The sequence below is a fragment of the Empidonax traillii genome, unplaced genomic scaffold (genome assembly GCF_003031625.1).
Source record: "Empidonax traillii isolate 1590-97213 ecotype Southwest subspecies unplaced genomic scaffold, ASM303162v1 scaffold731:size316458, whole genome shotgun sequence".
In the NCBI taxonomy this organism is placed as follows: Eukaryota; Metazoa; Chordata; class Aves; order Passeriformes; family Tyrannidae; genus Empidonax; species Empidonax traillii.
In genome coordinates, this window is record NW_020955924.1 from 59,391 (window position 1) to 72,375 (window position 12,985).

General features: G+C 44.2%; 1 protein-coding gene across 2 annotated transcripts in view; it reads left to right on the forward strand.

The window, feature by feature from the left end:
* GRK3 (G protein-coupled receptor kinase 3) overlaps positions 1-12,985 on the forward strand; it is a 61,475-nt gene that overhangs the window by 40,059 nt on the left and 8,431 nt on the right. For both annotated transcript variants that reach the window (XM_027900461.1, XM_027900462.1), the window contains 7 exons: positions 1,479-1,578; positions 7,193-7,271; positions 7,712-7,842; positions 8,595-8,689; positions 9,538-9,645; positions 12,078-12,144; positions 12,333-12,433. In XM_027900461.1, coding sequence (XP_027756262.1) covers positions 1,479-1,578; positions 7,193-7,271; positions 7,712-7,842; positions 8,595-8,689; positions 9,538-9,645; positions 12,078-12,144; positions 12,333-12,433 — 681 coding nt within the window. The remainder of the gene's footprint in view (positions 1-1,478; positions 1,579-7,192; positions 7,272-7,711; positions 7,843-8,594; positions 8,690-9,537; positions 9,646-12,077; positions 12,145-12,332; positions 12,434-12,985) is intronic.

Below are 12,985 nucleotides of genomic sequence, written 5' to 3' on the forward strand. Positions count from 1 at the left end.
CAAATTTGAAGCAAAAATTTAGATTAGGTTCAGCCTCTGGGTAGAGGTTTGGTTTAGTTCTTTCTTAATCCAAACCTGTTTACCCATCCCGTCCAGATCCTGTCCACTGTAGATGCTGCCTCTGCTGCACTTACTGCCTGAAAGGAGCGTGGGAACCACCCCTCCCTCCCAGGTAACACCAGCAGTGTTCCACTAACCACAGACATGCCTGAGGCTCCTGTCATGTCACCATCACCCCTTCAAGGATGTCCAAAGAGGGGTCAGAAGTAGGATGCAGCCAGCATTCCAGGGGAAGGGACAGCAGGACCAGCAAGAGGCTTGATTTGGAATAGAGAAGTTGTTGCTGCCCATCCCTAGAAGTGTCCAAGGCCAGCTTGGACAGGGCTTGGAGCAACCTGGTCTAGTGGAAGGTGATCCTGCCTGTGGCAGGGGGTGACACTGGATGAGTTTTAAGGTCCCTCCCAACCCAAACCATTCTGGGATTCCATGATTTCTATCAGTCTTGAGTCACTCTCTGATCAGGGACATCAGAGCAGGGCAGGGCAGCGTGTCAGGGGTTATTTATAGTCACCCTTCACAGCCTCCTCAGCAAGAGCACGTGCCATGAATATATTCCCAGTTTGGAAACTCACAGTTCCAGTGTGTTCACTCTCACTCCCCTCACTCCCAACACGTGCATGGCACGAATGACGTGGCTGGTTTAGGGAGCTGGGGCCAAGGTGAGGCCCTGGGTCTGGGTGGGGCTGGCACAGCAAGGCAGGAGCTGAGGGTTGGTGCAATGCTGTAACATGGTGTTTTCCTCAAAATCCACGGGTGCCCACGTCTAGGAATCTTCTGTGCAGGAACACGTGTCCTTCTCACTGTTGTCTATTAGTGGACTCACCCAACGTCTTGGAAAAATCTCCAGCCTACATCATATCCTCCTGTGGTTGATGGTTGTTAGGGTAACATTCTTTTTGAGCACAATTTTATTAATTTGTGTAGCACAGATGGTAGAAGATTAAAAAAGCTTTCTTGTGTGTATCTGACCTTTTTCTGAGTAGAAAGAAAATTTAAAAAAAATATATATATAAAATTCAGCGTGTGTTCAAGATATTGCTTTCCTGGTAGAGCTGAAACTGTTGGAATGAAATGGAACCATAACAGAGTCTGTTATTTAATTCCTATGGCACATCCTTGTTTGTAGGTATTAAAAAATAAATGTATGATATGTAATTCCTATCCCACTGTGGTGGTTTGGACACAGAATTACTTGTTAAAGCACATTTCTCTGTTAGGAGGCTTCTGCTGGAAATGTGTTAATTCTGGGAGAGTTTGGAGGCTTTGGGTTTAGCCTGAAATGATATTTTAGTCTTGGGTTTTAAATCTTTTATAGAGCTTGCTTACAGGATCCTATAGATGTGCATGGCCTCACTGCTAGTGAATAATACTGATAGAGGAGTTTTGTGGTACTTTTTCTGAATGGTTGTTATTTTCAGGTATGCAATGAAATGTTTAGATAAGAAGAGAATCAAGATGAAGCAAGGAGAAACATTAGCCTTAAATGAAAGAATTATGCTGTCTCTTGTCAGTACAGGAGTAAGTATCACTGACTTGTTATTCTTTCTTCCATATAATATAAAAGCTGTTACATATAATGCATATTCGATCAATTCAGTTGTGTGACATGCAAACATTAACCCCCACCTGAGCCTCCCCCTGATTTTAACAGTGTGTCTGAAATGAGAAGGGAAAACCAAACTGGCTTGTCAGTTTGGGTGCTGCAGGATGAGCCTCTCAGCTACAGAGGCTTGAGGGGGTGCCCATTTCTTAGGTAATTCATTCTCCCCTCCTCTTGGTTTTCTAAATATTCCTTTTTTGAGTATTTCTATTTGAAACTTTTCCAAAACAAGTTTCTGTCTTGTAAAAAAAAAAAAAAAAAGCCTTTTTTTCCTATAGTTTTGTAGTAGTGATGCAGAATCTAAGGTGCTATTGCAGAGACAGCTCCAGATAGCTGTTCATCCTCCCTTGCCTGTGACTCTGATATTATCCAACTTTTCCTTTTGTTTTTTTATGTACTTTAGCTGAGTACCTATCAAGGTTACCAAGCCAGGCTGCCCATCTAATCTCTTTAAAAATGGAATTAATTAAAATAAAAGTCTATTTAAAATTGAACCTATCACTAGTGTGTGTAAAAAGCCACTTCCCCCCTGGCATTGGCTCCCCCAGCCCTGGGACCTACGGATGCTCCATGGTGGCTGTGGTTTATTGGGCTCAGAGGAATTCTAGGTGGGATTGGAGGTCTCAGAGCCCTTGGAGTGCTGTGGCCTCATTGCACAAACCTGGCAGCTGGCTCGTGTCACCATGGCTACAGGTGATGCTGCTGGAAAGGTTCCTTTTCCTCATGCTGTGGTGTATGAACTAAACACTCAGTGTGCAGCTCTGTGGAAACACTTCCCCACTCCCTGTGGACACAGAATTATGTGGGGGTTTGTTCTAGGCTTGTACCACAGGTGTGCAAAGAGCATAAGTGCCTGGAATGTGAGTATTCCTGCCTTGGATTCCAAAATGGCAAAACCTGGGCTTTATTCTCAGGTCTGTATCTTGCAGAGATTAGAGAATCATAAAAGGTGGAAAAGACCCTTAGGATCATCAAGTCCAACTGTTATCCCAGCACTGCCAAGGTCACCACTAACCCAACGCCCCTTCCAGTGCCTAAAGGGGCTTCAGGAGAACTGGGAGGGACTTTGGGCAAGGGCCTGGAGTGACAGGACAAGGGAGAATGGCTTGGCAGTGACAGAAGGCAGGATTAGATGGAATATTAGGAAGGAATTCTCCCCTATGAGGGTGGTGAGGCCTGGCACAGGTTGCTCAGAGAAGCTGTGGTTGCTTCATCCCTGGAAGTGTTCAAGGCCAGGTTTGACAGGGCTTGGAGCAACTTGTTCTAGTGAAAGGTGTCCTTGCCCATGGCAGGGGGTGGATGATCTTTAAGGTCCATTCCAACCCAAACCCTTCTGGGATCTATGATTTATCAGTTAGACTTTTAATCAAGTTACCTGTTTTCACCAGAAATCCACCAATTGTGGATTGTCCAGGAGTGTCAGGAGTCCTAAAAGATGGGGGAGAAGGTCTATTGTAGAGACTGGACAAGAAATTGAGGCAAATGAGTAATAATTGTCCCATTAACTCTAATTTGTGATTTTGTGGCTCCAGCACTGAATGTGAATTTTCATGTCTAGTGATGGGAAGAGAACAGTTCACAAGCTGCTGCAGGTGGAGGCAGTTTTCTTACAGGCCAACACACAGGAGGCACTGAGCAGTGGAGCAGCAAGAGGACCCACTGGTTTCTTTCCTTAAGGTCATTAGAGTGTAATTTCTTTTAGATTCTCAGAAATTTGAAAGAGTTAGAAGAGAGATTTTTTACGAAGTGCTGCCCATTCAGGTTGGGTACACATGGGCAGGAATGGTTGGAGCACTTGGAATATGCAGAATTAAATAGGTCTGAAAGTTGTGGAATAAGAGAATTCCTTTAATTCATGAAAGGGAGCTGTGAGGTTGGAGTGGCGCGTGCCGTGCCCAGGGACAGGAGTTATGTGCTGCCCGGAACACCATGGAACTGGGAAGTTCATCACAGCACAATTAGTCATTTAACTGGGAACCCAGATGTCTCTGCAAAAGGCTTAATAACAGCTGTGCCGATTACACATCTGGTTGTGTAATCAGTGCTGTTAATCCACCTAAAATTTTGGCATCCACAACCAGTCCTGGAGCTCCCATGTTGGAGACTGTTGTGGCTGCGTGGTGAGAACAGCTTTTCGTGGCCGGTGAACTCAGAAGTGCAACAGGCACCTCTGCAGAGCCCCCCAGAGCCGCCTGGATGGGCCTGATAACCCCAAACTGGGCTTTGTGGAACTCGGGTCTCCGTTGGTTTCTGTGCTTTGTCACTGTGGGTGTAATGTGGACAAACTGTCGCTGAGGTTTGTGTTTCCTCTTCTGCAAGACACAGGCCCCATCTTCCCCCTCCCACAGAGATGTTCAGGCTGGAAGTGCATTGTGAAATCCTTGGTGGCAGAGTAGGGAAAAGATATTGTTTTCTGTTAAAAAAAAACCCCAACACTTATTTTCTGTAATAGCCAATATTTGCCTATTTCTCTTCAAAAACTGGAACGTGGAAATCACCGAGACTGTTGCTGCTGATGGGCCATATGAAACCAGCCAGCCCCAAGGTGCTCTTTGTGGAAGGAAATGGTTATTCCATAAATCCTTTCCTGGGGGTAGGAGGGGATCATTCCAGCTATTTTTAGTAAGACCAGGGGTTGCGCAGGGCTGTGGCTCCCAGTTCTTTCCTTCTAAAAAAGCGTGGCAGTTCAGCTGCCTCATCCAGCCCTGGATTCAGGATTCTGTCCAAGGAATGATAAATATAATCCTAGAATGTCCTCAGCTGGAAGGGACCGATGAGGATAATCCAAGTCCAGCTCCTGTCTCTTCTCAGAACGCCCCAGGAATCCCACCATGAGCAGGGGCAGGTTGAGGAATAACCATCTGAGAACAATAATGTGGTTTTTCTGAGCGGAACAGGTACTTTTGTTTTCACAAGTTTCAAGCAGTGACTGGCACATCTTTCTTAGTAGTGAGATGTGTCAGGACAGAGCTGCTCTCTGTGCTTTGAGCACCTTTGTCCCCTCTCTGCTGTCATATTGTGCTCCAGAGCCAGATGCTTGTCTTTCAGGGAAGGGTCAGAACCAAAGGTTTCCTTCTAGAGCACTCGTCAATGTGCTAATGTCTTTAAAATATCACATTTCTACAGTTTTTTTATAGTTATTGTAATATTTTTTTCCTTCCACATGATTTATTACCAGAAATTTCACTTAAGCAGTTTTCTGGACTCAATCCAGGATTGTTTGGATTTAAGGAACTCTTTCCAAACTGATCTTAATTCACACATTAATGTCATACTGTCACTTATTTTCATCAGAGCAGAAACTTGGCTGCAGCAAAGTATTGCTCTCTTGGGAAATTGGATTTATTGCTTTATGTGTCATTAAAAAATATAACTATAGGGTTTTTTTTTAATTTTTATACTGGAAAATACTCTTTTGCAGTGGTTTTTATGTCAGAAAAATATTGCCATACAGTTTTTCTCTCTGTTACAGGGAGAAGGTAGTGATTAAATTAGGAATGCTTGCATAAAAATGAGTTATGCATCACATTTACACTTCCAGATAACTTTTATTTTTAAAATCCATTAAAACAGAAGCATGTTATGTTCTGGTGTAGTAAAACCCTTTTATTTGTCTATGTATGGTGGTTAAATTCTGCCACTAAATCCTTCTGGATAATTAGATTGCTCTGAGATTTTAGGAATCCTGCTTGGGGACACTTCTGAATTACTCAGCTGATGCAGAAAATTAAGTTAATAACTCTACTAAAGCTGTTGTTGTGAAGTTAAGTGGTACCTACAATATCCCCAATACAGAGTTCATAACCAGAGGTGGTATCTTGTGTTAGATACTACTGCCTTGCCTACAGGCTCCTTATTTTCAGATCCATTTGTGAATCTGGCCTTTTTTAATGGATGTTCTACAGGTGTTTCACACACATCCCTACCTTCTGCAGGGGTAAGTTCTGCAGAGGGGTGTTAGGGGGTTAGTGTTTGAAGAATTAAAATTAACATACAGTTGGGTTTGAGTGGGAGGGCAGGACGTGTCCAGGCACTGTGGGGATCTCTGGGTTTGCAGTCGAGCATATAGAGCTCTGTATTTCAGCCTCGTGGAAGGATAAACTGACTGAACTGTTGACTAGTGGGACAATGCTGCTGTCCCTTCCTTTCCTGCTCCCCAGGGCGGCCCCGAGCTGGGCCCGCGGCCCCCACGCTGCCCAAGGCCACCGTGTTTTGCTGTTTCTAAACTGGGAAGGAAACCGGTTCCTGTTAGAGATTCCCAGAGCTTTCACTATCAATACTGCAGCGCTTAACACATTGTTTAAGTCACGTTAGGTCATGCTTGTGCTTCCTGCAGGGTGTCCTGGCTCCTCAACAGTTCAGCTCATCTTGGATCATCTTCCTGTTGGCCTCGTTGCTTTGGGGTCGGACACGGGATGGTGCAGCCCAGCCTGGTCTGGCAGCCTGGCCATTCCTGAAGGGTTCATTGCAGACTCACCAAACAGCCCTTCATACCACGTCCTTTTAGTGGAAGGTGTCCCTGCCCATGGCAGGTGGTTGGAAACAGATGAGCTTTAAGGTCTCTTCCAACCCAAACCATTTTGTGATTCTGTGATTCTGGTTTTTTATGGCTTTGAAGAGGTTGATGAGGTAATAGCCACTCCCTGTTAATTAGGCAAGAACATCCTGGCTTGTACCAGCAGTAGTGTGGCCAGCAGGGCCAGGGCAGTGACTATTCTTCATGGAAAGGATTGTCCTGAAATGGGCTTCCCTGGGCATTGGTGGGGTCACCATCCCTGGGGATATTAACAGACATGTGGATGTGGCACTTGGGGACGTAGTTTAGTGTTGGCCTTGCAGTGCTGGGGGAATGGTTGGACTCAATGATTTTAGAGGCTTCTCCAACCTAAACAATTCCATATTTCTATGAATTAGCCACTTGCATCCGGCACAGGCACAGTGAAGAGGAAACTCTGCCAACCTGCTGCCATGGTGGCTTTATATGCATGTGCGTTATGGAGGTACCCACATGCTGAGCAGACCTTTGGAATAAATAGGTGATTTTCCAGTTGTATTTCTATGGCTGCTTGTCTTGAACACCGGGTGAAATGAGGTTAAGGTGCATCAACAGGTGGGGGTGTCATCCATCCCTGTCCCTGGCTGTTCTTCAGTGACTTCCCAAATCTGCACCCACCAGCCTTGTGTTGTGGGCTTTGCACAATCTGGATGTTGCTGTTGCTGCTTCCCCAGCACTGCACGTGCTCCAGAGTCCCAACTTCCTGCCTGGTGTGTTCATGTCCCTTCAGTCCTCAGCTGGAAATGCTGCCAGGGAGCCAAGGACAGTGGCGGTGGCAGATCACCTTCACTGTCACCTGGGCAAGGGACCTCAGCCAGGGACAGGGGTTACCACTGGAGCTGCATTTCCTGTCTGGGTGAGGATAGAACTTCTGAATATTGGCAAATACCGCAGGAAAAATGTCATGTGTATTTTTAGCTTCTCTAAGTCACACTTCGCTCATTGTCCATGGTGACCTCTTTGCTCTTCCCTTCCAGGACTGTCCTTTTATAGTGTGTATGACCTATGCCTTCCACACCCCTGACAAACTCTGCTTCATTCTGGACCTCATGAATGGTAAGCAAGACTCATGCTGCTGCTGCTGATGTTACAGAAATTTTGGCAGGAGGGTTGCTGAGGTGCTTGGTCCCTCAGGCCTGGGCTGCTCTGTGTGCTGATCTATTCAGTTCTCCACAAACCAGTGTGTGTTAGTGCCTTTTACTTGCCATGGAAATCCTTTGCAAAAAGACTTAACTTGCTGGATTAGTCACTGAATGCAAATGTATATGAAGTAAATGTGTTTTTAAAATGCAGTTTCAGATAGGTCAGACTTATTTATTAACTTTTTCAGCTATTCTGTCACTGTAGGACTTGCAGAGGGCAGGGCTGGGTCTGTCTGCTCCACAGGTGATAAGAACCTACAAATGCTGTGCTGTTCCCCCTCAGCATCACCCTGACTGCCGGTGGGGCAAGATTTTACTGTTCATTTAATTGCATCTCCATTCTTCTCGTTTTAGGAGGAGATTTGCACTACCACCTCTCCCAGCATGGAGTGTTTTCTGAAAAAGAAATGAGGTTTTATGCTACTGAAATCATCCTGGGCTTAGAACACATGCACAATCGCTTTGTGGTGTACAGAGACCTGAAGGTAATGGTTAGTGACTGCATCACACAGGCAGCAAATAGTCCAGGCACACTGACAACAATGGATTATCTCACCTGAAGCCTTTTCTGGGGAGGATTATTTCTTTTATCTGCCTGATTTTTGTAATAACTTTTAAAAATCTTTCTAATCTATACCATTATCCAGTTTAACCAGCCTGGGAGAGGCTTCCTTGGGATCCCAATAAATCCTGTGCAGTGTTACTTATCCCACCTCCTAAGTTACAGGAATAATTTAGAGAATACACTGTATTTTTGGGAGCCCTGAAAGAGGCCTCTGTGTGTGTAATGGGGGACTAATAGGAGGACAGTTGGGAAGTAGAGGACAGTTCCCAGAGAGGTGTCCCTGAGCCAGATGACAACAAAAGGGGACAGAAGTCTGCACAGAGATGGCAAATAAAAGGTGTAAGAGCCACACACAGACCCAGCTGTGAAAGAACCAAAAGCAACTAGGACTTGAAGCCAAAACAAATTTATTCATTTATTACGTGCTTTGTGTTTCAAACCATGCCTGGTTTTTCTCTTCTGTTGTTCAGTATTTCATAGCCTGTGGAGCTGATGGCAGTGCTCTGTTAGAATGTAGATTTTACCTAGAAAGTGTCTGGTATATTGATGTTAGATAAAAGGCAATTACCAATTACCTGAGAGTATTGATGTTTCAGTTACTGTGTTCTGAGAATTTGCGGTTCTGTCAGTTGGAGGATTCCAAGCAATCACCTTCCTGTGTCTGATTTACAGCCTGCAAATATCTTGTTGGACGAACACGGGCACGTGAGGATATCAGACCTTGGGCTGGCTTGTGATTTCTCCAAAAAGAAGCCACATGCCAGTGTGTAAGTATTGTGTCTGGGAGCTCTGCTGCGTGTACAGGTAGTGCTAAGTGCATCCTGAATTTGTCTTTATAATTTAACTTTGCCTAAAGGAATAAAATGACAGTTGTGTGGCCCAGGCTTGCTAAGCTGGAAGCTCTAATGGGGTTTTTTGGTCTCCTCTCCCTGTTTTCCTGCACAGTTGTAGCAGCTGATGTGTAGGCATGGCTGGGAGATGACACATTATTTCGGAATGATTCACTGCTCAGAGAAGAACCTGACTGAGTTAAAGTACCAGATTGTTTTAATTGTCCTAAATGGATAATTAAATATTCCAAAACTGACTAAAAAACAGGACTTATTGTGTCTTTCTGGATCTTTGTAGAACTGGAGGTAGATTTGGTACCATTCTGCCTCTTGGCAGCAGGTCTTAACTGGGATCTGACTTCCTGGGGTTGTGTGTAGATTCACATCTTACCTGGCGTGTTTTATTCTTAGGTCCTCATTTGCCCTGATTTAGTCTCATAATTTATGCAAAAAGGAAAGCTCCAGCCTGTCACACCTCAAAAGATTTGCAATTCAGTAGCTTCTTGAAAAAAGTTCTTATGTTTTGGTTGTGTCAAGGGTAAAAGCAATATCTGGTGGCTTCTTCTAGTGGTGCTCAGTGGTGAGTTTGGGAGGAGGGGTCCTGTGGTCACCCAAGGATGGGTGAAGGGAGACATAGGAAACCCACTGAAAGCAAAATAAAATCATGCTTAAAATGAATTCTTTTAAAATTAGGCTGTCTTATTGAGAAAACACTGATTTTTAATGTTGGAGGGTTTTTTTTAAATGATAGTGTTGGTTGTAATGAAGCTTTTGCCCCTCTGCAGAGGTACCCATGGATACATGGCCCCCGAGGTGCTCCAGAAGGGCACAGCGTACGACAGCAGTGCCGACTGGTTCTCCCTGGGCTGCATGTTGTTCAAACTGCTGAGGGGGTGAGTGAAGGCTCTTCTTCTTTTCCCTTTGAGGCTGGGCCTCCTCATCGTCTGTCCCTTCAAATGCTAATACATGATGTGTTACAGATTGTCTGAAATGTTTACCTGACTTCGCACTCTGCAGCTTAGACCACGTCCACACAGGAGACTAAACCAGGGTTTTCTCTTCCAAACCAAACCCAACCCTGTGTCCTGTAGCAGGTACAGGTGTGGAACATGAGGAAGGCAGATGCTCTATATGCTCTTTGACTGTTACTGACAGCAGTTTACTCATCTCTTGGCAGCTGATAGTATTTTAAATGCTGTGATGTTACTCACTGCTCAAGTACACTGAGCAGCCCTGTTAAATTATGGGCTTCATTTTATGCCTAAGACCTGCTGTTGTGGTGAAACTCTTGGCTGTAATGGTCCCTTTTGATGGGATACTCAGCTTTCCTTCCTGCAGAGTTTGGGTCAGGTACAAAGTCTGAATCCTTCCATATGCTGAATCTGTCCAGTTACCTTATCAGTATCCAAAAGTACATGATAATTACAGCTTTATCAGCAATTACCTTCTCATTAAACTTATGTGTGTAGAATTGATTAATACCACAGGATTTATCTGAGCAGTCAACAAGCACTGATGGGCAAGTGCTTGTTGGAAATGGCATCCTCAGTGTTAATGGCAAACCAGAAGAAATCTTTTCAGCTTTTCGCAGTGCTTCTCTGTTGAGATTGGTCATCAGATCATCCTGTGTCCTCACACATAACTAACTAAAATTAATTATAAGCTCTTATCCCTGTGCAGACACTGTAAAAAAGAAGGTCAGTGTGTGACTTGTGAATTGAACTGTATCAATTTAACATTAATTGTGCACAAAATAGACTTGGTAAGTGTGCAAATAAAGAAATGGTGTTTAAATTGCCAGAAATATCTATTTCAAAGTACAGATAGTGTAGCTGGGAGCAGTGCTCTGTTGAATATTAATTGAAGAATTCTGTAGGAAGCAGGACACGGTGGGCTGGGTTTGCTGGGAGGAGGGAGGAGACCATCTGTCACACACAGAATTCCAGAACAGGGTTGGAAAAGTCCTCCAAGATTATCAAGTCCAACCTGTGACCTATCCCCACCTTGTCACCCAGCCCACAGCACTGAGTGCCACATCCAGTTGTTTCTTGGACACCTCCAGTGGTGGGGACTCCACCACCTCCCTGGTGGTCCTGACAAACACACTGTACAGGGATAAATGATCCCCTTTCCCACGGACACTGGGGCTGGCTCAGGAAGATCTCAGTCTTTTGGGCCGTGGTTCTCCCTGACAGAGATGTGTGGGGTGGTGTTGGTGGTCGGCCAGAAGCTGGAGCATTATTCACTGTGAACTATCGTTCCTCATCTGGTTTGAAGCCAATTAAACACATCCCAAAACAAGGGTTGGGCACATGGTGCCATTTCTTGGTGTTTGGTAAATTTAGTCTGGCACAAAATCTGCCCATAAGTCCCCAGTGAATCATTTGCTTCCCTGATCTACTCAGAGCCTTACTGTCAGAGTACAGGAGGCTGTGTGGGAGCCATTTATTCTTACCTGTCATGGTTAAAAACAGAAAAATGTAAGTCCTGGTCTGTCCGTCGGATCCATTCATCAGAACATTTTTGAGGGTAAAAGGAAAATAACTCTGGAGTAGCAGATCTCCAGTTGAAACGTGCTGGTACACACTGCCATGTGCAAGACAAAAGGCTTTAGAATAGCTAATTAATGTAATTGATAAGTGAATAACATTTTGATTTTGAAAAATATCATCCCCTCCTAAATCTAATTAAAAAATCTCATACTACAGTGCTGCTTCTTTCTTTCATGCTGTTGATGAAGGACTGTGTGGTAAATCTCTAATGTTTCACGGTCTTCTATGGCTTAAAGGAAAAGTCAGACTCAAACCAGAATTTTAAAGCAGGAAAGGGATAAAGCTGATAATCTACCAGACAGCATCAAATATCTTCCCAGTGGCTAATGCTGTGGGATCTGTGATTACCCTCTTTGTCATCTGCTTACTTGAAGGTTTTACTTCATTCTCCCTCGTAGGGGGGTGATGATTTCAGTTTCCATATATAAATACTTATTTTTAAACCCCTTTGTGTGATGGCTGCTTGGGGTTTCCTTGTCAAGTGAAAGTGTTCAGATATTTGGAAGACAGATTTACTTGGTGAGGCATTTGAAACACATCTTTAAGGACAGATCAATGTGTTTGAGGATCACCCAACCTCCTTCTCACCTTCCTGTGGAGTAACTGGACGGATTGTTCTGCAGGGCAGGATTGATGAGGGGGAAGGATGGGGCTAACAGGATGCTGCACGCTTTCCTGGGTTTGCCACAGCTGAAATACTCTGATACATTGTGGCTTGACATTTATTAGTGTTTTTTTGTTTTGTTTTGTTGTTTTTTTTTTTGCTTCCACAGGCACAGTCCTTTCAGGCAGCACAAAACCAAAGATAAGCATGAGATCGACCGGATGACGCTCACCGTGGTAAGCCTTGGGCACAGTTACATTCACCATGTTAATAAACTCCCATTTCCACTAAAAACTGTAACTACAGACCTGTACACAGCTGTATTTGCACATGGGAGGGTTGTTTACAAACACTCTCCAAGAAGAGAAATCAGATCACACAGCTTCCGTCACGAAATACCTCTTTGTACTTCCTTTCCTCACAGAATGTGGAGCTCCCAGACTCATTTTCTCCCGAACTGAAGTCCCTTCTGGAAGGGCTCCTGCAGCGGGATGTGAGCAAGAGGCTTGGATGCCAAGGAAGAAGGTAGGTGTTGTCTTCTCCTTGGACCAGTGCCTTGAAAAATTTCCACTTCTCTGTCAATGAGTGAATTCATTTCAAGTAAAAATCTGCTTCCTGTTGTGAGGATTTTAATTTTGGAAAGAGAACATTAAAAAGTGCTGCTGCATGGAATTACATTTCAGCTTCCTTTGGTTTGGACACATTTTTTGGACAATTTCTGTTCTTAAAGCCTTCCCCTGAGTTCCTTGCAGTCATACTTACACTGGGTGGTGTTCCTACTTCTCATCCCTGGATTGTTTTTCTGGTTTTGCTTGATCTGTTTTGGCATGAAATCATATGACTTGACTAAGACAAACTGATAGGAAAATTTATTGCTTATATTTTATCTGTAATGATAGGAGCATATTACACAGAAAAAAAAACAATCCCAAAGCCACCAACCAAAGAAGCTGTGAATATTGCTGGTACTACCTGTGTCATCTCATGGTCCTAAGGGAAAGGCTTTTTTCTTTTGGTTTCTTGACTGCAAAACACTCCTTGCTTTTGCCAAGCTCAGCTTGTTGTAGTTCATGAGAT